At 43.3% G+C, this 21,783-nt stretch overlaps 1 protein-coding gene across 3 annotated transcripts in view; it reads left to right on the top strand.

The window, feature by feature from the left end:
• Nucleotides 1-1,737: 1,737 nt before the first annotated feature.
• DLEC1 (DLEC1 cilia and flagella associated protein) overlaps nt 1,738-21,783 on the top strand; it is an 89,714-nt gene continuing 69,668 nt past the window's right edge. Inside the window, exons 1-2 of one of the 3 annotated variants that reach the window (XM_027040685.2) lie at nt 1,738-2,280; nt 3,265-3,415. In XM_027040685.2, coding sequence (XP_026896486.1) covers nt 1,882-2,280; nt 3,265-3,415 — 550 coding nt within the window. In that variant the 5' untranslated portion in view covers nt 1,738-1,881. Of the gene's footprint in view, nt 2,281-2,550; nt 3,109-3,264; nt 3,416-21,783 lie in introns of those variants that run through there. The other 2 variants (XM_027040684.2, XM_053221677.1) reach the window with 2 other exon arrangements.

Genomic DNA, 21,783 nt, shown 5'->3' with positions numbered 1-21,783 from the left:
TGGACAAGCGTGGTCCTCTCCCCTCTTTCAGTGGAGATGATCCCCCCCCACTGGTTGCACACACAGGTTACTGGGGAGTCATTCTGGGCCCCTCTTCTCTCGTACTCCCATTTTCCACCGGCAGGTCTTGTGAATTCCCCCGTTCACATGTCTCCAATCCATTCTTCTCCCCTACCCTAAACTCCCAATCCGCCTGCTTCCTAACCTCTGCATTACTTTCCTAACCCATCACCTTGATGCCTCTTGCCTCCCTCCAGTCTGTTCTTTCACAGCAACCGGAGCGCTCTCAGTAAACACAGAACTCATCATGACACCCCCACCTGAAGACCCTTGATGGCCCTTCTGTGCTCAGAATGAAGTTTAAATTCTCTAATGCTGCCTACAAACCTGCTTATGATCTGGCGCTCGCTGCTCAGCTTCATTCGTCCCGCTCAAACTCTAACTTCCACTCCTGAACTGCTGACATTTTTCCCCCCACACGCAGTGCTCTTGCCTGGCTTTTTTACCATGGGTTCCCTCTGCCCAGAGTGCCCCTTTTCCTCCTCTCCTGGCTTATTCCTACTCCTCCTTTTTTTTTTCCTTCACTTTTTAAAAAACTGGAGCGTAATTTGTATCCAATAAGATTTATCCTTTATAGTCCTGCGAGGTTTGACAAAGCCATACAGTTGTGTAACCACCACCACAATAAAGAACTTTCCATAACCCGCTTCTGGCAACCACTGATCTGTTTTCTGTTTTGTACTGTTCAGAAGGTCCTAAAAATGAAACCATTCGGTATATAGCCTTTTGAGGATGGGTTTTTCTACCTAGCATAATGCATTTGATATTCATCCCTGCTGTTGTATCAGTAGTCTGTTTCCTCTTTATTGCTGAGAGTGTTTGTTGTCTAGATGCACCCCAATTTATCCTTTGGCCAGTGGATAGGACATTTGGGTTTTTTTTTCCAGGAGATGGTGAACAAAGCCGCCGTAAACGTTTGTGTACAGGGTTTTGTGTGCCCCTAGGTTTTCATTTCCCTCCGGAAAATACCTAGGAGTGGGCCTCCTGTATGTGTAACATTCTAAGAAACTGCCACACCATTTTCCAGAGTTGCTGCACCAGTTTGTACTCCCATGGCAACATGAGATTTTGAGTTTCCCCACATCTTCACCAGAACTCATTTGGTACATTTATTTAACTTCCTGACATTGTACTAAGTGTTAGCGGTATCACGCTGTGGTTTTAATTTCCACTTCCCTGATGACTAATGATGGTGATTTAAAAAAAATCTCTGCCCGGTCTTCACTTCGTCCAAAAAGCCACTGTTTACGCTCCGTCCGCAGAATGATGAGGTCCTGTCACTTTGTGGTTCCCTGATAACCAACACTTATCGCCACCTCGGGCTTAACCCACTAAAAGCTAGCACTGTTTTCCAGTTCCCTCCCTGCTCATCACGCTGGTCTCCACGTCTCGGTGTCTGTCTGTCTGTCTGTCTCTCTCTCTCTCTCTCTCTCTCTCACACACACACACACACACGACAGAGGGCAGAAGCAGCATCTTACTTCCTTTGGTATTTTCAGCTCCCAGCACAGACTTGAAATACAGTCTTTAGCCCATAAATATTAAATGAGCGAATTAATAATTGCTTAAGAAATCAGAGAATGAACGGACGAAGAGAGGTAGTTAGGAAGCAGGTTTTGCATCCAGACCGACCCGGCTGCGCCAGCGAACCGTGTTTCCACAGGTGCCTCACGCGAAGCTCACTTTAAGAGGGTCGACAGAGAAGATGCGAATATTTACAACGGTGACGACACCGAAGGCACCGCCGAAGAGGGAGGCAAAGCGGAAGAGGCGTGGCCGGAAGCGGAAGGGCGGCAAGGCGTGAGCGGCGTCTCAGTTGCCATGGAGACGGGGAGAGCAGCGGACCGGCTGTCTGCAGAGTCCGGGTCCTGCGCGTTCGGGGGCGCGACGTGGACGTCCGCCTCGCGTCAGGCCCGGGTCCGCAGCCCCAGCGAGTCCACCCGTCTGCCCTCGGTCGCCTGCTCCGAAGCCTCTCACTACGGCTTTGGGGGCCGGGCCCGCCGCGCGGGGCCCGCCGCGCTCCGGCCGCTCCCCGAGCCGCCACTGCTGCGTCTGCGCCCCACCTCGCTGCGCACCCAAGACATCTCGCACTTGCTCACCGGCCTCTTCCGCAGCTTGTACACCAAAGAGGTGATCGGCGAGGACCTGAGCGCGAACTTGATCAAGGCCCGCGGCAGCCAGGATGCGCGCCACGAGGAATTCGTGGACGAGCTTCGGCGGGTGAGGCGGCCCGGAGCCCCGCGCGCTCCCTGCCGGTGCTCGCCGGGGACGGGGCGGGGGACAGTGCGGGGGACCCAGGGCGCAACCCCAGAAAGGCGAGTTCCCACGGGACTCAACCGCTGGACAAATGCCGGCACCTGCTGGGGGCGAGGCCCTGGGGATGCCGCTGGGAAAGCGCAGAGTCCGTGCGTCGGCGCGTTCGACGGTGTAGTGGAAGGACACGCTTTCCGCGCATTTACGTAACACACACACACAGCCTATGTCTGGAGCACCTCTTCGTCGTCATTTCTCTACATGCACACGCACAGTTACATACTGCGTGTATAAATAAAAGGCCTGGGGCAGATAGCTGAATAATTGTTCCCTGGAGATCGTGAAGCTAAAAGTCACCCCTTTGGGGCTGCCTGTGTTTGTATCACACACCACAGTCGGAACCTAGGCATTCCGTGTCCAGATTTGAGGAAGCACGCCCAGTCCCTTGTACAGATGAGAACACACCTGCTTCCTCATCTGTACAGGGAGGAAAGCAGCTGCCTTGGATCCGCACTGTCGAGGAATCCCTTGTAGGGAGTCCCAGATGAGCACTTTCCAGCAGCTGAGGTCAACTGTGAAGGGGCTGACAGCTGGAGGCTGACTGCTCCTTACACTCCCTGCTGCTAGGTAGCAGGTCCTTCCTTGAAGGGGCACCTGCCTGGCACAATTCTGTCTACCCCAGGTGGTGTGTGTGCCTTTTCCGCGTTTGCGTGGCAGCCGTGAAGGCAGGAAGCGGACTTTCAGGCTCGGCTCTTTCCCTTACTTTACCGTGAAACCTTTAAGACGTTTCCCTCGGTGGGTCTCAGTTTTCACACCTGTTGGGTTGGATCAGATGGTCTCCATAGTTCTGTGACTGCTCTGGGTTTCCCAGGAAGCCTGATGCTGGGGGAAGGGTGGGTAAAGCTCTGTGATCTCACCAGATTTCTGTGCGTTTGATGGTCTACCTGTCAGATTCGGGAGCTCTACAAGCAGCGGCTGGATGAAATTGAAATGTTGGAGAGACATATCATTCAGGGCCGTGCACGAGCTCTTGCAGAGAAAGAACGGATCATGCAACAGGCCGATGTGCATGCCCAGGAGACCTTCATCAAGATCCCTCCAGGTGTGTGTAAAGAACTCCCGTATGTCCCTCACCGGATTCCCCTGTTGTTAATACATGACCGTGTTTGCTCCACTGTCTGCTCTCTAGCTTTCTTCTGAATGTTTGGAGAGCAAATGGCAGATGTGATGTTTCAGTACCACAGAACGCTCTAGCATGCACGTCTCCCAAACAGAGACTGTCCCCTACACCACCAGCATACCACCCCTCCAAGCCTAGAAATCAGCATTTGTGCAACATTAACCTCCAATTCACAGATCCCATCCAGGTTTCACCAGCTGACCCACGGTGGCTTTTTCTCTTCTCTGGTCCAGGACTCTGCCTAGGAAGTCTTGTTGCATGGAATTGTCCAGACCCCCTTTTAGAGTCTGTGGTTCAGAAGAATTCTTTGATCTTTTCTTGTCTTTCATGTTATTTAAAAATTTTTTTTTTAGTTGTGGGGCGCCTGGGTGGCTCAGTCAGTTAAGCGTTCGACTTCAGCTCAGGTCGTGATCTCACAGTTCATGGGTTCGAGCCCTGCGTCCTGCTCTGTGCTGACAGCTCAGAGCCTGGAGCCTGATTCAAGGTCTGTGTCTCCCTCTGTCTCTGCCCCTCCCCCACTCACACTCTGTCTCTCTCTCTCTCTCTCTCTCTCTCTCAGAAATAAATGACCATTAAAAAATTTTTTTAGCCAAGTGCAGTTGTAACACGATGTTACATCAGTTTCACATGTACGACTTAGTGACTGGACATGTCTATATTGTGCTCAGCAGAAGTATAGCTATCATCCGTCCCCATACGTCGCTATTATGGCATCGACTGCATTCCTTATGTTGTGCCTTTTATTCCTGTGACTTTATCATTCCATAATTGTCTTTCATGTTCTTGACAGCTGTTCCCCCCCCCCAATTTTTTTATTGTGGTAAAATACACCTAAAATTTGCCATCTTACCTATTTCTAAGAGTACAGTTCAGAGATAGTAAGCACATACATAATGTTGTACGACCATTACCATCCTGCATCTCCAGAATTCCTTTTTTTTAATGTTTATTTATTTTGAGAGAGAGTGAGCAAGTAGGGGAGGGGCAGAGAGTAAGGGAGAGTGAGAATCCCAAGCAGGCTGCATGCTGTCAGTGCAGCGCCGACTTGGGGCTTGATCACAAACTGTGAGATCATGACCTGAGCCTAAGAGTTGGACACTTAACCAGCTGAGCCACCCATATGCCCCCAGAGCTCTTTTCATAGTTTTTTTTTTAAGTATATTTATTTATTTTGAGAGAGAGAGAAAGCATGAGTGGGGGAGGGGTGGGGCAGAAAGAGAGAGAGAGAATCCCAAGCAGGCTTCGTGCTCTCAGTGCAGAGCCCAACTTGGGCCTCTAACTCATGAACCATGAGCTCATAACCTGAGTCAAAATTCAAGAGTCAGATGCTTAACCATCTGAGCCACTCTGGTGCCCCTTTGTTTATATATGTAGTTTTTTTTTTTTTAAGTTTGAACTCTTTTCATTTTCCAAAACTAAAAATCTCATTTAGTTTCCCGTTAGACAATAGTTTCCCATTCCCCTTACCCCAGCCCCTGGCAATCACCATTCTACTTTCTGCCTTTATAGTTTAGACTACTCTAAGTACCTCATATAAGTAAAATCATATGGTATTTGTCTTTTTTGTGACTGGCTTATTTCACTTAGCACAATGTCCTCAGGCTTCACCCGTGTCGTAGCATATGTCAGAATTTCCTTCCCTTTTAAGACTGAATAGTATTCTATTGTATGTATAGACCACATTTTTGCTAATCCATTCGTCCATTGATGGAGAGTTGGGTTGCCTCCACGTTTTGGCTATCATGAATAAAGCTGCTATGAACAAGGGCGTACAGATAGCTCTTTGAGACCCTGCTTTTGATTTTGTTGGGGGTATATACCCAAAAGTGGAATTTCTGGGTCATATGTTAATCCTATTTTTAATTTTTTGAAGGAACCGCCATGCTGTTTCCCACAGCGGTTATATCATTTTTACATCCCCCCCAACAGTGCACCCGGATTCCCATTTCTCTACAGTCTCTCCAACACGTGTTATTTTCTGGTTTTTTTGATAGTAGCCATTCTAATGAGTGTGAGGTGGTATCTTACAGTTTTGATCTGCATCTCCCTGCAAATTAGTGATGTTGAGCCTCTTTTCATGTACCGATTGACCATTTACATATCTTCTTTGGAGAAATGCCCATGGAAGCCATTTTTTTGAAGCCATTTTTAAAATCATTTTTATTAAAAAATTTTTTTCAAATGTTAATTTGTGTGTGAGAGAGAGAGAGAGAGGAGAACGAGTGGGGGAGGGGCAGAGCGAGTTGGGGACAGAGGATTCAAAGTGGGTCCTGTGCTGACAGCAGAGAGTCTGATGCGGAGCTCAGACTCAGGAATTGGGACTTTGAGATCATGACCTGAGCTGGAGTCGGACGCTCAACTCCCTGAGCCACCCAGGTGCCCCCGTCATTTTTTAAATTGTTGCCTGTGCCTTTGGTGTCATATCCAAGAAACCATCGTCCAATCCAGTCCTGTGAAGTGTTTGCCCTATATTCTAAGAGTCTTACTGTTTTAGGTCTTACATTTAGGCCTTTGATTAAAATTCTAATTGAAGTCCAATTAACATACAGTGTTCTATTAGCTTCAGGTGTGCGGTATGACGATTCGGCAATTCTGTACGTTACTCCATGCTCGTCACAATAAGCATACTTGTTTTTGTTTTTAAGTGAGTCGGCTTTATTTGCTCTGAATAAAATTTTGTGCTTCTTGGAACTAGCTTCTATAAACTATCAAGGGATCTTAATGTACAAGATATTCCAAAATAGCCAAGACTTATATTTCGTGCGGGGGTGGGGGGAAGCTCAGGAAGGAACTCTTGCTTCCGCGCTAGAGCTAACTCCCCTGACTTAAGTAAGCCTCCTCCCTGTTTCATATATGAAACTGAGGTTCTATAGGGGCACCTGGGTGGCTCAGTGGGCTAAGCGTCCAACTTTCGCTCAGGTCACGATCTCCCAGTGCGTGAGTTCGAGCCCCGTGTAGGGCTCCGTGCTGACAGCTCAGAGCCTGGAGCCTGCTTCGGATTCTTTGTCTCCCCCTCTCTTTGCCCCTTCCCCACTCACACTCTGTCTCTCTCTATCTCAAAACTAAATAAACATTAAAAAAAATTTTAAAAAAGAGAAAGAAACTAAGTTTTGTATGTTTAGCTACCTTGGTCAAGGTCAGCTAGCCAGTAAGTGGTGGAGGCCTTTTAGTCAAAATAGAATTTATACTCTCGGAGTGGCTGATACTCCAGCCAAATAAGGGAAGATAGACGTTTGAGTTTTCGGAGGTAGGGAAGGGTAAACTGCATTTAGAGCAGGTTCTGTGTTCACATTCAGTAGTCCTAACCTTGGGGCATGCCATTCTCCTAGTGGGCATGCAGAAAAGTTTGGAAGCATCTTTGATGTTCCAGTGAAGGGGGTGGGTTGTGTTTCTGTCTTTCAGTACTTGGCAGGTCAGGGATGCTAAGACATCCTGCAGTGTTGAGACCGTTTCACACAACAAAATACCTATCCCAAGATGCAGATAGTTTCCTGTTGGGTAACATTATAGGTGCCTCGTTAAGTTCTTGAGCTAGAAGCGGTGAAATTATGTTAACTCCCTCTGGCATGAAGTCAGACCAAGAGATGCAGTGACACTTACTGTCACTTATAAGTGTACTCTTAACCCCCTTTATTTCACCCATCCCCCCACCCCCCATTTGGCAACCACGAGTTCTTCATATTTAAGAGTTTTTAATTTGTCTCTTATTTTCTTCGTTCATGTGTCTCGTTTCTGAAATTCTACATATGAGGGAAATCATATGCTTATCGTAGCATTGTTTACAATAGCCAAGATAGGGAAGCACCCAAGTGTCCATCAATAGATGAATGGATAAAGAAGATATGGTACATATACACAATGGAGTATTACTCAGCCATAAAAAAGTATGGATCTTGCCATTTGCAACAACATGGGTAGACCTAGAGGGTATAATGCTAAGTCGAAGAAGTCAGAGAAAGACAAAGGTCTTTAACTTTCTTTTTAAGTTTATTGATTTATTTTGAGAGAGGGAGAGAGAGTTTGCACCTGAGTGGGCAAGAGTTAGCATGCACACATGAGCCAGGGGGAGGAGCAGAGAGAGGGGAGAAACAGAAAATCCCAAGCAAGTGGGGCTCAAACCCACAAACTGTGAGGCCATGACCTGAGCCAAAACCAAGAGTCAGACGCTCAACTGACTGAGCCACCCAGGTGCCCCTGATTAACTTTGATACAATGTTTTATATGGTGTTAGATAAGAGTCCAACTTCATTCTTTTACATAAGGATATCCACTTTCCCCAGCATCATTTGTTGAAAAGATTGTTCTTTCCTCATTGAATGGTATTGGCATCCTTGTCAAAAATCATTTGACCTTAGATATGAGGGTTTATTTCTGGGCTTTTTATTCTATTCCATTTGTTTCTATGTCTGTCTTTATGTCAGTGCCATATTATTTTGATTACTATAGCTTTGCAGTAAGTTTTTAAATCAGGAAGTGTGAATCTTCCAGTTCTGTTCATTCTTTTTCAGGGTTGTTTTGGCTATTGGGGGTTCCTTGAGGTTCCATATGAATTTTGGGATGGGTTTTTCTATTTCTGCAAAACACATCCTTGGTATTTTGGTAGGGATTGCACTGAATCTGTAGATTACTTTGGGTAGCATTGACATTTTAGTATTAAGTCTTCTAATCCATTAAAAAGGAATGTGTTTCCTTCTATTTACGTCATCTTTAATTTCTTTCAGCAGTGTTTTGTACTTTTTATTGTACAAGTCTTTCACCTTTTCAATTAACTTTTAGGTATTCTTTCTGATGCTATCTTTTTTTTAAATTTTTTTTAACGTTGCATTTATTTTTGAGACAGGAAGAGACAGAGCATGAACAGGGGAGGGTCAGAGAGAGGGAGACACAGAATCTGAAACAGGCTCCAAGCTCTGAGCTGTCAGCACAGAGCCGGACACGGGGCTCGAACCCACGGACTGTGAGATCATGACCTGAGCCGAAGTCGGAGTTGGCTGCTTAACCGACTGAGCCACCCAGGCGCCCCTCTGATGCTATCTTAAATGGAATTGTTTCCATAATTTCCTTTTCAGATCATTCACTGTTAGTGGATAGAAATGCAACTGATTTTTGCATGTTGATTTTGTGTCCCGCTACTTTGCTGAATTCATATATTCTAACAGTTTTTTGTGGAGCCTTTATGGTTTTCTACATATAAGGTCAGATCATCTGCAAACAGATACTTTTGCTTCTTCCTTTCCAATTTGGATGCCTTTTTTTTTCTTGCCTAATTGCTGTGGTTAGAACTACCAGCGCTGTGTTGACTAGAAATGGTGAAAGCAGGTATCCTTGCCCCTTGCCTTGTTCCTGACCTTCGAGGAAAAGCTTTCAGTCTTTAACCATTGAGTATGATGTTTGCTACTGGTTTTCCATCTGTGGCTTTTATCATGTTGAGGTGGTTTCCTCCTAGTCCTAGTTTTTTTAGTGTTTTTATCATGAAAGTGTGTTGAGTTTGTTTAATGTTATTTCTGTATCAATTGAGATGATCATGTGATTTTTCCCCCTTCATTCCATTAATGTGGTGTATTACACTGATAAGTTTTTTCATATGTTGAACCACTGATAAGTTTTTTCATATGTCTTACTTGGTCATCGTATATGATCCATTCACTAAGCTGCTGGATTCTATTTGCTAGTATTTTGCTGAATACTTTTACATTGAGGTTAATAAGAGATACTGGTCTGAAGTTTTCTTGTGGTGTCTTTGTCTGGCTTTGGTATCAGGGTAATGCTGGCTTCATTGAATGAGTTAGTAAGTGTTCCCTCCTACTCCATTAAAAAAAAACTTCAGTTTTTTTTTTTAAGTGTTTGTTTTTTTTTAATGTTCAATTCTGTAAATGTTTGGTAGAATTCACCAGTGAAACCATCAGGTGCAGGGAGGGCATTTTTTTGTTGGGAGATTAAAAATAATTTTTTTTAACGTTTCTTTATTTTTGAGAGAGAGAGAGAGAGACACAGAGTATGAGCGGGAGAGGGGCAGAGAGAGAGGGAAACATGGAATCTGAAGCAGGCTCCAGGCTCTGAACTGTCAGCACAGAGCCTGACATGAGGCTCAAACTCACGAATAGTGAGATCATGACCTGGGCCGAAGTCAGACGCTTAACCAGCTGAGCCACCCAGGTGCCCCTTGTTGGGAGATTTTTGACTGCTGATTTAATCTCCTTACTAGTTATAAGTCAATTCAGATTTTCTATTCCTGAATAGATTTCTTTGGGATTTTGTCCTTGTAAGTTTCCTGTTTCTAGGAATTTTTCCACTTTATCTATGTTACTCAATTTTTGGGGGATAGAGTTGTTCCTAGTACTCTTATAATCCTTTTTTCCCCCCTGTGGAATCAGTAGTAACATCCCATTTTCATGTCTGACTTGAGTCAGTTGAGTCTTCTCTTTTTCTTAGTTGATCTAGCTAGAGTTTTGTCAGTCTTGTTGATTTTTTTGAAGAACCAACTTTTAGGTTCAGTTGATTTTCTCTGTTGTTTTTCTGTTCTCTATTTATGCTCTAATCTTTGTTATTTCCTTCATCCAGCTTTGGGTTTAGTTTGTTTTTCTAGTTCCTTAAGTTCTTAAAAAAATTTTTTTTTTGCTTTCTTAAGTTCTAAAGTTAGGTTGTTGACTTGAGATCTTTCTTAATTTTTTCGTATTTCCTTGTTTATTTTTAGAGAGAAAGAGCAAGTTGGGGAGAGGGGCAGAGAGAGAGAGAGAAAGAGAGAGAGAGGGAGAATCTTAAGCAGGTTCCATGCTCAGAACGGAGCCCAACACGGGGCTCGATCCACAACTCTGGGATCATGAGCTGAGCCAAAATCAAGAGTGAGACACTTAACCGACGAGCCACCCAGGCACCCCAGATCTTTCTTTTTTTTTTTTTTAAATGTGTTTATAGCTATAAATTTTCTCCTTAGCACCACTTTCACTGTGTCCTATAAGTTGGGTATGTTGTATTTTCACTTTCATTGTCTGTCTCTAAGTATTTTCTAATTCCATTGTGGTTTCTTCTTTGATCCATTTGTTGTTTACAAATGTGTGGTTTAAGTCCCACAGTTTAGTGAATTTTCCAGTTTCCTCTGTCCCTGATTTCTAACTTCATCCCATTGTTGTCAGAGAAGATACTCTGTATGATATCTATCTTTTAAAATCTACTGAAATTCAATTTGTGGCTTTATGTGTGGTCTGGGAAAGGTCTAATGTGCACTGGAGCAGAACATGTAAATAAATGGCTGTCGTTGGGGAGCGTACTGTTAGATCTCGTTGGTCTGTTGTGTTCTTCACATCCTCTGTTTCCTTACTCATCTTCTGTCTTGTTTTTCTATCTATTATTGCAAATGGGGTACTGAAGTGTAGAACTGTCTATTTCTCCCCTCAATTCTGTCAATTTTTGCTTCATTATTTTGATGGCCTGTATTTAAGTGTGTAAATGTTTATAGTTGTTATATCTTCTTGTCATACTGAACCTTTTATTAATATATAATGCCTTTCTTTGTGTCTTTTTAAAAAATGTTTATTTTTGAGAGGGAGAGTGTGGGGGAGAGGCAGAGAGAGAGGGAGAGAGAGAATCCCAAGCAGGCTCCATGCTCAGTGCAGAGATTGACGTGGGGCTCGATGCGGGGCTTGAACCCATGACCATGAGACGTTGACCTGAGCTGAAATCAAGAGTCAGATGCTTAACCAACTGAGCCACTCAGGCACCCCTGTCCTTCTTTGTGTCTTGTGACCTTTTGATTTAAAAACTATTTTGTCTGATATTAGAATAGCTACTCCTTAGGTGCTTTTGCATGGAATGCTATACTTTTGTTTACTATTTGCATGGAATATCTTTTTGCATCCTTTCACTTACATTCTATTTGTGTCTTGCATGTAAAGTGAGTGCATTATACTCAGTTGATGAAGCATCCGACTTCGGCTCAGGTCATGATCTCACAGTTCGTGGGTTTGAGCCCTGCAACAGGCTCTCTGCTGACAGCTCACAGCCTAGAGCCTGCTTCAGATTGTGTCTCCCTCTCTCTCTGCCCTTCCCCTGCTCACTCTCTCTCTTTCTCTCTCTCTCTGTCTCTCAAAAATAAATAAAAGTTAAAAAAATTTTAAAAAATAAAGTGAGTCCATTATAGACAGCATGTAGTTGGATCATGTCTTTTTATTCATTCTTCCAAACTGTCTTTTGATTGGGGAGTTTAATCTATGTACATTTAAAGTAATTACTAATAAGGAGGGATTTCTGTCATTTTGTTATTTTTTTCTATATGCCTTATAGATCTTCTGTCTCTTATTTGCCACATTACTGTTTTCTTTTGTGTTGGGTCTGTGTGAGTGAGTGTGTGTGTGTGTGTGTGTGTGTGTGTAATGTTTAAATTCCTTTCTAATTTCTTTTGTGTATATTCTACAACTAGTTTCTTTGTGGTTACCATAGGGATTGATTACATTTAACAACCTAAAGTTACAACACTCTAATTTGAATTTATACCAGCTTAACTTCAATAACCTACAAAAGTTCTGCTTCTTTACGGTTCTGTCTCCACCCTGTTAGGTTGCTGAAGTCATAAAATTATATCTTTACCCATTGTGTGCCCAGAACCATAAACTAACAGTTCTTTTAAATGCATTCGTTTCTTGGGTTTCCTGGGTGTCTCAGTCCATTGAGCATCTGACTCTTGATTTCAGCTCAGTCATGATCCCATGTTCATGAAATCGAGCCCTGCATTGGGCTCTGTGCTGACAGCAAGGAGCCTGCTTGGGATTCTCTCTCTCCTTCTCTCTCTGCCCCACCCTTCCCCTTGCTTTTGCACACACTCTCTCTCTCAAAATAAATAAACTTTAAAAATGCATTAGTTTCTTTCAATGATGTAGAAAACAAGACTTCAAGTTATAAACTGAAGATACTATAATACCAGCTTTTAGACTAATACTTGTTTTTTTCCCTTTAAATAATAATCTCTTAAATCATGTAGAAACCTTCCATGATTTCCCATGCATTTACCTTTTTTTTTTTTTTTTTTTTTTTGAGATCTTTATTTCTCCATACAGCTTCAGGTTACTGTCTAGTGTCCTTTCATTTCACCTTGCAGGACTCTGTCAGCATTTCTTGCAGGCAGGCCTCATGGTAACAGACTCCCTCAGCTTTTGTTTATCTGTGAATGTCTTCATTTCTTACTTACTTTTGAAGGACGGTTTTATCAGATACAGGATTTTTAGTTGACAGTTTTCGCCTTTTAACACTTTGAACACATTGTCCCACTGCCTTCTGGCCTCCAAAATTCTTGGAGATCTGCGGACCACCTTACTGAGGGCCCTTATATGTGCTGAGTGGCTCTCCTGCTGTGAAGATTCACTCTTTGTGTCTTTCAAAGCTTGATTAGTGTGTTTTGTTGTGAGTCTCTGAGTTCATCTTACTTACAGTTCACTGAGCTGCTTGGATGTTTACATTCATGTATTTCATCCCATTTGGGAAGTTTTCAGCCATTATTTCTTCAGATATTCTCTCTGCCCCTTTCTCTCCCCTCTTCTGGGATTCCCACATGTGTGTGTGGGTCGGCTTGATGCTGTCCCGTGGGTCCCCCAGGCTCTGTTCACTTTTCTTCAGTCTTTCCATTCTGTTCCTCAGACTTGATCATTTCCATTGTTCTATTTCAATGTCATTGATTCTTCTACCTGCTCAAATCTGACTTTGAATCTCTTTGATAGTGAATTTTTCATTTCTAGTTATGGTACTTTTCAGCTTCAACATTTCTTTCTGGTTTCTTTTTAGGTTTTCATTGTCCTTATTGATATTTACATTTTGTTCATACATCACCTTCTTGACTTTCTCCACATCTTCCTGTCATTCTGTGAGCATCTTAAGACTGTTGTTTTATAGTCTTTGTCTAGTATATCTGTAATCAGGTCTTTTTCAGGGACAGTTTCTGTTGGTTGATTGATTTCCTTTGAATGGGCCACACTCTCTTATTTCTTTGTCTTGTGATTTTTTTCTTTTAAACTAAACTCTACACCCAACTCTACCATGAGATCAAGAGTCACGTGCTCTCTGACTGAGCCACCCAGGTATCCCTCTTGTGATTTGTTGTTGTTGAAAACTGGATATTTGAATCTAATAATGTGCTAACTGTAGAAATCAGACTGTCCTCCTTCTCTAGAACTTGTCATTTTTGTTTATTGTTCTTGCTTTTTAAAAAATTGTTGTAGGCTGTCTGTGCCAAGGGTCAGCCTGAGGTATAAACTTAAGGTCTTCTCAGGTCTTTTCTCAGCCTTTCCCCGGACGTGTGCAGTCAAGTTCTAATTTTGTCCACATCTGCAGTTGTTTTTGAATGTCCTAGTCTTTTTTTTTTAAAAAACATTTTTAAATGTTTATTAACTTTCGAGAAAGAGACAGAATGCAAGTGGGGGAGGGTCAGAGAAAGAGGGAGACACAGAATCTGAAGCAGGCTCCAGGCTCTGACCAGTCAGCACAGAGCCTGACCCAGGGCTCAAGCTCATGAACCGCAAGATCATGACCGGAGCCAAAGTGGGCCACTTAACCAACTAAGCCACCCAGGTGCCCCTTGAATGTCCTAGTCCTTAATATCTGGTTCCCAAAAGGGGAAAAAGGAAGATGAATGGGAGGAAAAAGGCACCAGCCCTTTAAATTGCCTAGAAGTCACTTCTGTAGGAGGAGGGGCTTGCAGCTGTGGAGGAGGGCCCACCGCAATGGCCGCTGGCCTCTTTGTAGGCACCTTTGTGGTCAGAAGCAGTAATGCGAAATCAGAGCACAGATACCTGGTATTTGGAAGATGGAGCCCTCTTTGCTCACCCAGGCTCCTGCAAACTGTGCAAGTTGCGCCAGGAATGCACCCACAGATGTTTGCCATGGGGGTGGGATGGTGGCTGGGTAGCTGCCGCTCTGCTGAGTTGAAGTTAGCCGCTGTTTACCTCCAAGTCTTCCCCAGAAGTTCCAAGTCTTCTGTAGACTCCAGCGTTCCAGAACAGTTACTTTAGGCTGCTTCTGCCAGTGCAGCTCTTGTCTAAGGGGGGAGATGGCTTCTGGCCGTCTCAGATTCCTCTCCTGATGTTCTTGGCCGGCCTTTCATTCTGTAGCTCTCATGTTTCCTTGTGGCCGGATTCAGACTCCCTCTTGGCAACACCAACAGTAGGCGTGCGGTGCTCTTCTCACTGCGGCCGTCAGAAGGCACAGGTGATGGTAACCTGGACCACCTGGTCAAGCTGGCATCTGTTGTGGTTTTCCCCATTAAATTCTCCAAATTAAACTACAGCTGATGAGTATTCGTGGAGAGGTACGGTCAGATTTCACCGATTCTCCTTCCTCCTCAAAGCTCCGTCACCACACCCGCCAGCATTCACTGAGAACCTTTTTCTCAGACAGCCACCTCGATGGCAACACTCTCTTTGATCAATTTCTTTGTTAAAGAAATTGGGTTGTTTTCCTGTAGACTTGTCCGTCGTCTTGGTTTTGCTGATTTCAATATTGTGGTGTCATTTAACCTGGTCTCCTGGTTCCTGTATTTCCTGCAATTGAGTGAGTAGTTCTAGAGACTTCATGAGGCCTAGGTTCGATTATTTTGTGGGCGAAAGGGCAAGACTTCTTCGTAGGTCTTGCTGTGTGCTGCCTTCGGGAGGCACTTGATTTCTGATGTCTCTCTCTTCATGATGCTGGCAACCTTTGCCTGGATCCATTATCTCATTAGGGGCTGTAAATTATAATGACACGCTAATGGTATGGGGTACTTCTACTCCATGGGGAAGCTTTTCAGCAACTACTATGATTATCATTGATGGGCAGGATTAATTCTTTCTGGTTTTTAAAATAACGAGTTTGTTCCCCGAGCATTTCCAAAAGTGACTAATGAGGTGTGTTGGTTGATTTTTAGTATCATTATGAACTTGTGGATTTCATAACTACAGTTGTATTTATTATCTTTATTAATGCTCACATTGTCCCATCTTGGGCCTATTGGAGCTTTTTCAAGTTCCCTCCTAACTCTTTTGATACAATAGCAGTTGTCTTTGATAACTTCCTTATTTTCTAGAATGGTTAGATGTTCCAGGCTTTATCTTCTTGCCCCGGACCTGCAATCAGCCATTTCTCCAAGGAGGCCTGGTTCCCTTTATTGTCCCCAAAGACTTTGATCTACCCTCCTGCATCCCTGAAAATCATCACTTTCTGGTGCAATAGGAAGAAGGGACTGTGCTTTTAGGGTTGGGAGACCGCATATCTGTGGCCCAGAGGGAGGGAGAGGTGGAAGAGAGTGGCTTAGAAAGGCATTAGACTTACGGGGTCTTCCTAGGGACCAGATGCTGTGTAAGATGCGTTGCCTAGGTTATCCCGCTGAATCCTTCCAACAACCCTGCGAAGTAGGTTTCCTCTCCAGTTTATAGCTACAGGAACGAAACTGAGAGAAAGGGTCAAATAACTTCCCTAAATTCCCATAACTCAGAAGTACTGGGGCCCACATTTGAACTTGAGTGAGTCTGCTGTCAGAGCTCAGCTTCTATCAGGAGGAGGAGGAAGGATTGGTGACCAGAGCAGGCCTGGTGTCCCACAGGTGTAGATGCCTTCCCTCAAGGCGTGGCCCTGGGTATGAGGCCCTAACCTTGGTCAGGCCTGCCACCTCTGAGGCCCAGCCCAGTGGAAAGTGAACACTCGGTGCACATTCTGTATCTCGTCCTGTGCCCCCCACCCCACAGCAGAGTTGTGTAGCTGCCAGCACCCCTCCCTCCACCGTGGACTTGGCAGAGCTTATTGGTAGCAGATTCTCAGGAGGTATTATTGGTTGCCTGATGTCCCCTGAGCCCCAGAAGTCTGATGCTCTTCTTGTCTTGGTGGGATTCTTCTGGCTAGAGATCAAGGGGGATGAAATGTTTGGTTGTTTTTAAGTGAAAGTGAAATAAAACATTGAGAACTGAGCAACCTCAGTCAGGGGAGTTTTTCAATGACCTTCATTTTATTTTTTACCCAAGATAATATAGTTATAATGAGACATTATCTGCTCTGGTTTCTCAGCCTTCCGCTGGTAACGTTTCTCTTTTTTTATTTCAAAAGTAGCAGAAGTAGAGATCTTAATCCAGTTCCATGGACATCCCTCTGGTTCCTGCTTCTGGGTGGCAGGTGGGGGGAATGGAGGAGCATGAGGTGACCCAGGAAGTTTTTTTAGTTTTAGAGAGTGTGTGAGTTGGGGAGAGAGGGGCAGAGGCGGGGGGCAGGGGAAAGAGAGAGAGAGAGACAGAGAGAGAGAGAGAGAGAGATTGGAAATCATAAGTAGGTGCAGGCTCCACGCTCAATGCAGAGCCTGACTTGGGGCTCATTCCCATGACCCTGGAATCATGACCTGAGCTGAAATTAATACACGCTCAACCAGCTAAGCCACCCAGGTGCCCCAAACCTTTTTTATAACTTCGGTGATTGATGATGATGACATTCCCCTGAAACCTTTCTTTTTTAGGCACAGAGGCCGCCTTTCTCTATTTGCTAAATGTCACAAGGTGGAAAACATGTGAATTCTCCAGTCGGGGAGGGGAGGCGGGGAGAGGATCAGAACATCTTGTGCTTTCATTCCCTTCCATTGCTGGTAAATTGCCCACATTATCTCTCAGGGAATGGAACAGAGCCATGCTCAAGAGTATAGGGTCGGTGTAGGCAGCCCACTCTTCCCAGGTGGTGGAGGATGGTCACGAGGCCAGTGCAGGGTTTTCCAAGGCTCACCTGGTACATAATCCAGGCCAGACACGGAGAGAGACTTTCCAAAGATCTGACAAATGAACTGCCCCCTGCTTCTGCAGACATAACACCTAACTGCCCACAACCTGGGGTAGGACCATGGAGGGAATGGTATCAGAAGAGAAGGGGATACGTCTCCATCCCACACACCCCCTGCCCTTTGTATGGAAGTTTTATCTTTTAATATTTCAAATAGGCCAATACCAAAGTCGTTGGGAACTGGGATGGAACAGAACTTGGCATTCCCGCCACCCTCTGCTGAGGTCTCTATTGCATAGGAGAGGCCAAGGACCACGTTTCCCAGAATGCACCTTTCCCCGAGGTTTCCAGGTTAGGTCACTCATGGGAGATTTGGGCGAGTTTTGGAAGGGGAGGTCACTGTTCTCCAGAAGCAGTAGCAGGCAGATAACTGAGCAGCTGTGAATTTCACAGCAGCTTCCAGATAACTTCTTGAGAACTCCCTACCTCAGTACTGCTGGCCGAAGTTGGTAGCAATAGCTTCCCTGACATTCTGTCTCCCTTTCCATCATCCCCTACATTTAGCTCTTTATATATGATCTACAGAGAGTGATTTCTGTTTTCGTCATTGAACCCTGATTATAACAGTAAGCAAAATCTTGAAACTCCTAAATTAACAAATATCATGGGAGAAACACATATTTTTCACTTGTCTCACCTATATCCTGGGTTATAGGGAAACTCCAAAGGGCAAGGCCAGTTACAGGCACCATGTTGGTTAATGCAGCAAACAACAAACTTTGAAGACTTCTGAGTCTTCCATTCATCTTACTTATTCCTTATTTTTTAATCAAACTCTTCATATACATGATTTTAAAAACTCAAATGGTTTAGAGAAGCTTCGGATGAAATATAAAAAGCCGTCCCCCATGCATGACATTATAAATTTGTCTAAACCCTTAGATACACACCACCAAGAGTGAATTGTAATGTAAACCAAGGACTTTATGTGAAAATGATGTGTCAGTGTGGGATCGTCAATTGTAACACACATACCACTCTAGTGTGGGGACGTTAATAATGCAGGAGGCTGTGTGTGTGGGGGGGAGCAGGGAGTATATGGGACATCTTTTTTCTCAATTTTGCTAAGAACCTAAAAATGCTCTAAAAAAAAAAAATCCTCCGTGCCACCTCTCCCAACCTCAGTCCACTTGCCAAAGGTGGCCATTTTCAGCTTTGATTCTTCTTGATACATCTAAATAATGTGTCTCTACCACTCTTCCTTGGATCATCAACCATGGATATTTTTTTTTGGAAAATTTAATTAATTAATTAATTTGTAAATTTACATCCAAGTTAGCATATAGTGCAATCATGATTTCAGGAGTAGATTCCAGTGATTCATCCCTATGTATAACACCTAGTGCTCATCCCAACAAGTGTCTTCCTTAGTGCCCCTTGCCTATTCAGCCCATCCCCCCCACCCACAACCCCTCCAGCAACCCTCAGTTTGTTCTTTGTATTTATGAGTCTCTTATGTTTTGTTCCCCTTCTTGTTTTTATATTATTTTTGCTTCCCTTCCCTTATGTTCATCTGTTTTGTATCTTAAATTCCACACATAAGTGAAATCATATGGTATTTGTCCTTCTCTGACTGATTTGATTTGGTTAGCATTATTCTCTCTAGCTCCATCCACGTCATTGCAAATGGCAAGATTTTATTCTTTTTGATAGCTGAGTAATACTCCATTGTGTGTGTGTGTGTGCGTGTGTGTGTGTGTGTGCGCGCGCACACACACACACACCACATCTTCTTTATCCACTCATCCGTCGACGATTTGGGCTCTTTCCATACTTTGGCTATTGTCGATAGTGCTGCTATAAACATTGGGGTGCAAGTGCCCCTTCGAAACAGCACACCTGTATCCCTTGGATAAATACCTAGTACTGCAATTGCTGCATCATAGGGTAGTTCTATTTATAACTTTTTTGAGGAACCTAAATATTGTTTTCCAGAGTGGCTGCACCAGTTTGCATTCCCATCAGCAGTGCAAAAGAGATCCTCTTTCTCCACATCCTCACGAACATCTGTTGTTGCCTGAGTTGTTAATGTTAGCCATTCTGACTGCTGTGAGGTGGTACCTCATTGTGGTTTTGGTTTGTATTTCCCAGATGATGAATGATGTTGAGCATTTTTTCATGTGTCTGTTGGCCATCTGGATGTCTTCTCCGGACAAGTGTCTATTCATGTCTTTTGCCCATTTCTTCACTGGATTATTTGTTTACTGGGTGTTGAGTTTGATAAATTCTTTATAGATTTTGGATACTAACCCTTTATCTGATATGTCATTTGCAAATATCTTCTCCCATTCTATAGGTTGCTTTTTAGTTTTGCTGATTGTTTCCTTCGCTGTGCAGAAGCTTTTTATCTTGATGAGATACCAATAGATCACTTTTGCTTTTGTTTCCCATGCCTCCAGAGACGCGTTGAGAAAGAAGTCGCTGCGGCCGAGGTCAAAGAGGTTTTTGCCTGCTTTCCCCTCTAGGATTTTGATGACTTCCTGTCTTACGTTTAGGTCTTTCATCCATATTGAGTTTATTTTGGGGTATGGTATAAGAAAGGGGTCCAGGTTCATTCTAATGCATTTGCTGTATGGTTTTCCCAGCACCATTTGGATGTTCTTTCCTGCTTTGTCAAAGGTTAGTTGGCCATACATTTGTGGGTCCATTTCTGGGTTCTGTATTCTGTTCCATTGACCTGAGTCTCTGTTTTTGTGCCAGCACCATGCTGTCTTGATGATTACAGCTTTGAAATACATCTTGAAATCCGGGATTGTGATGCCTCCAGCTTCACTTTTCTTTTTCAGGATTGCTTTGGCTCTTCGGGGTCTTTTCTGGTTCCATACAAATTTTAGGATTGTTTGTTCTAGCTCTGTGAAGAATGCTGGTGTTACTTTGATCGGGATTGCATTGAATATGTAGATTGCTTTGGGTAGTGTCTACATTTTAACAATATTTGTTCTTCCAATCCATGAGTATGGAATATTTTTCCGTGTGTGTGTGTGTGTGTGTGTGTGTGTGTGTGTGTGTGTCTTCTTCAATTTCTTTCACAAGCTTTCTATAGTTTTCAGTGTATAGATTTTTCACCTCTTTGACTAGGTTTATTCCTAGATATTTTATGGTTTTTGGTGCGATTGTAAATGGGATTGATTCCTTGATTTCTCTTTCTATTGCTTTACAATTGTATAGAAATGCAACCGATTTCTGTGCATTGATTCTATATCCTGCGACTTTGCTGACCTCATGCATCATTTCTAGCAGTTTTTTTGTGGAATCTTTTGGGTTTTCCATATAGAGTATCATGTTATATGCAAAGAGTGAAAGTTTGACTTCCTCCTTGCCCATTTGGATGCCTTTTATTCCTTTGTGTTTTCTGATTGCTGAAGCTAGGACTTCAGTACTATGTTGAATAATAGTGGCGAGGGTGGACATCCCTGTCACGTTCCTGAACTTAGGGTGAAGTTCTCAGTTTTTCCTCATTGAGGATGAGATTAGCATTGGGTCTTTCAAGATCTTGAAATATGATCCTTCTATCCTTACTTTCTTGAGGGTTTTTTATCAAGAAAGGTGCTGTATTTTGTCAATTGCTTTCTCTGCATCTATTGAGAGGATCATGTGGTTCTTGTCCTTCCTTTTATTGATGTGAAGAATCACACTGATTGATGTGTGGATATTGAACCAGCCCTGCATCCCAGATTTAAATCCCACTTGGTCATGGTGAATAATTCTTTTAATGTATTGTTGGATTTGGTTGGCTAGTATCTTATTGAGGATTTTTACATCCATGTTCATCAGGGAAACTGGTCTGTAGTTCTCCTTTTTAGTGGGGTTTTTGTCTGGTTTTGGAGTCAAGGTAATGCTGGCTTCATAGAATGAGTTTGGAAGTTTTCCTTCCATTTCTATTTTTTGGAACAGCTTCATAAGAATAGGTATTAACTGTTCTTTAAATGTTTGGTAGAATTCCCCTGGAAAGCCATCTGGCCCTGGACTCTTGTTTTGTTGTTGTTGTTGTTGTTGTTGTTGTTGTTGTTGTTTGGGTTTTTTGGAGATTTTTTATTACAAATTTGATTTCTTTACTGGTTATAGGTCATTCAAATTTTCTATTTCTCTTTGTTTCAGTTTTGGTAGTTTATATGTTTCTAGGCATTTGTCCATTTCTTCCAGATTGCCCAATTTATTGGCATATAATTGCTCATAATATTCTCTTATTATTGTTTGTATCTCTGCCGTGTTGGTTTTGATCTGTCCTCTTTCATTCATGATTTTATCTATTTGGGTCCTTTCCTTTTTCTTTTTGATCAAATTGGCTAGGGGTTTATCAATTTTGTTATTTCTTTCAAAGAACCAGCTCCTGGTTTCATTGATCTGTTCTACTGTTTTGTTTATTTGTTTGTTTGTTTGTTTTTTGGATTCAATAGCATTGATTTCTGCTCTGATCTTTATTATTTCCCCCGTTTTGCTGGTTTGGGGTTTTATTTGCTGTTCTTTTTCCATCACTTTAAGGTGTAAGGTTAGGTTGTGTATCTGAGATCTTTCTTCCT

Source organism: Acinonyx jubatus, chromosome C2 (assembly GCF_027475565.1).
Source record: "Acinonyx jubatus isolate Ajub_Pintada_27869175 chromosome C2, VMU_Ajub_asm_v1.0, whole genome shotgun sequence".
Taxonomy (NCBI): Eukaryota; Metazoa; Chordata; class Mammalia; order Carnivora; family Felidae; genus Acinonyx; species Acinonyx jubatus.
Note: the sequence above shows the minus strand (reverse complement) of the source record. Positions and strands in the feature narration are given on the sequence as shown.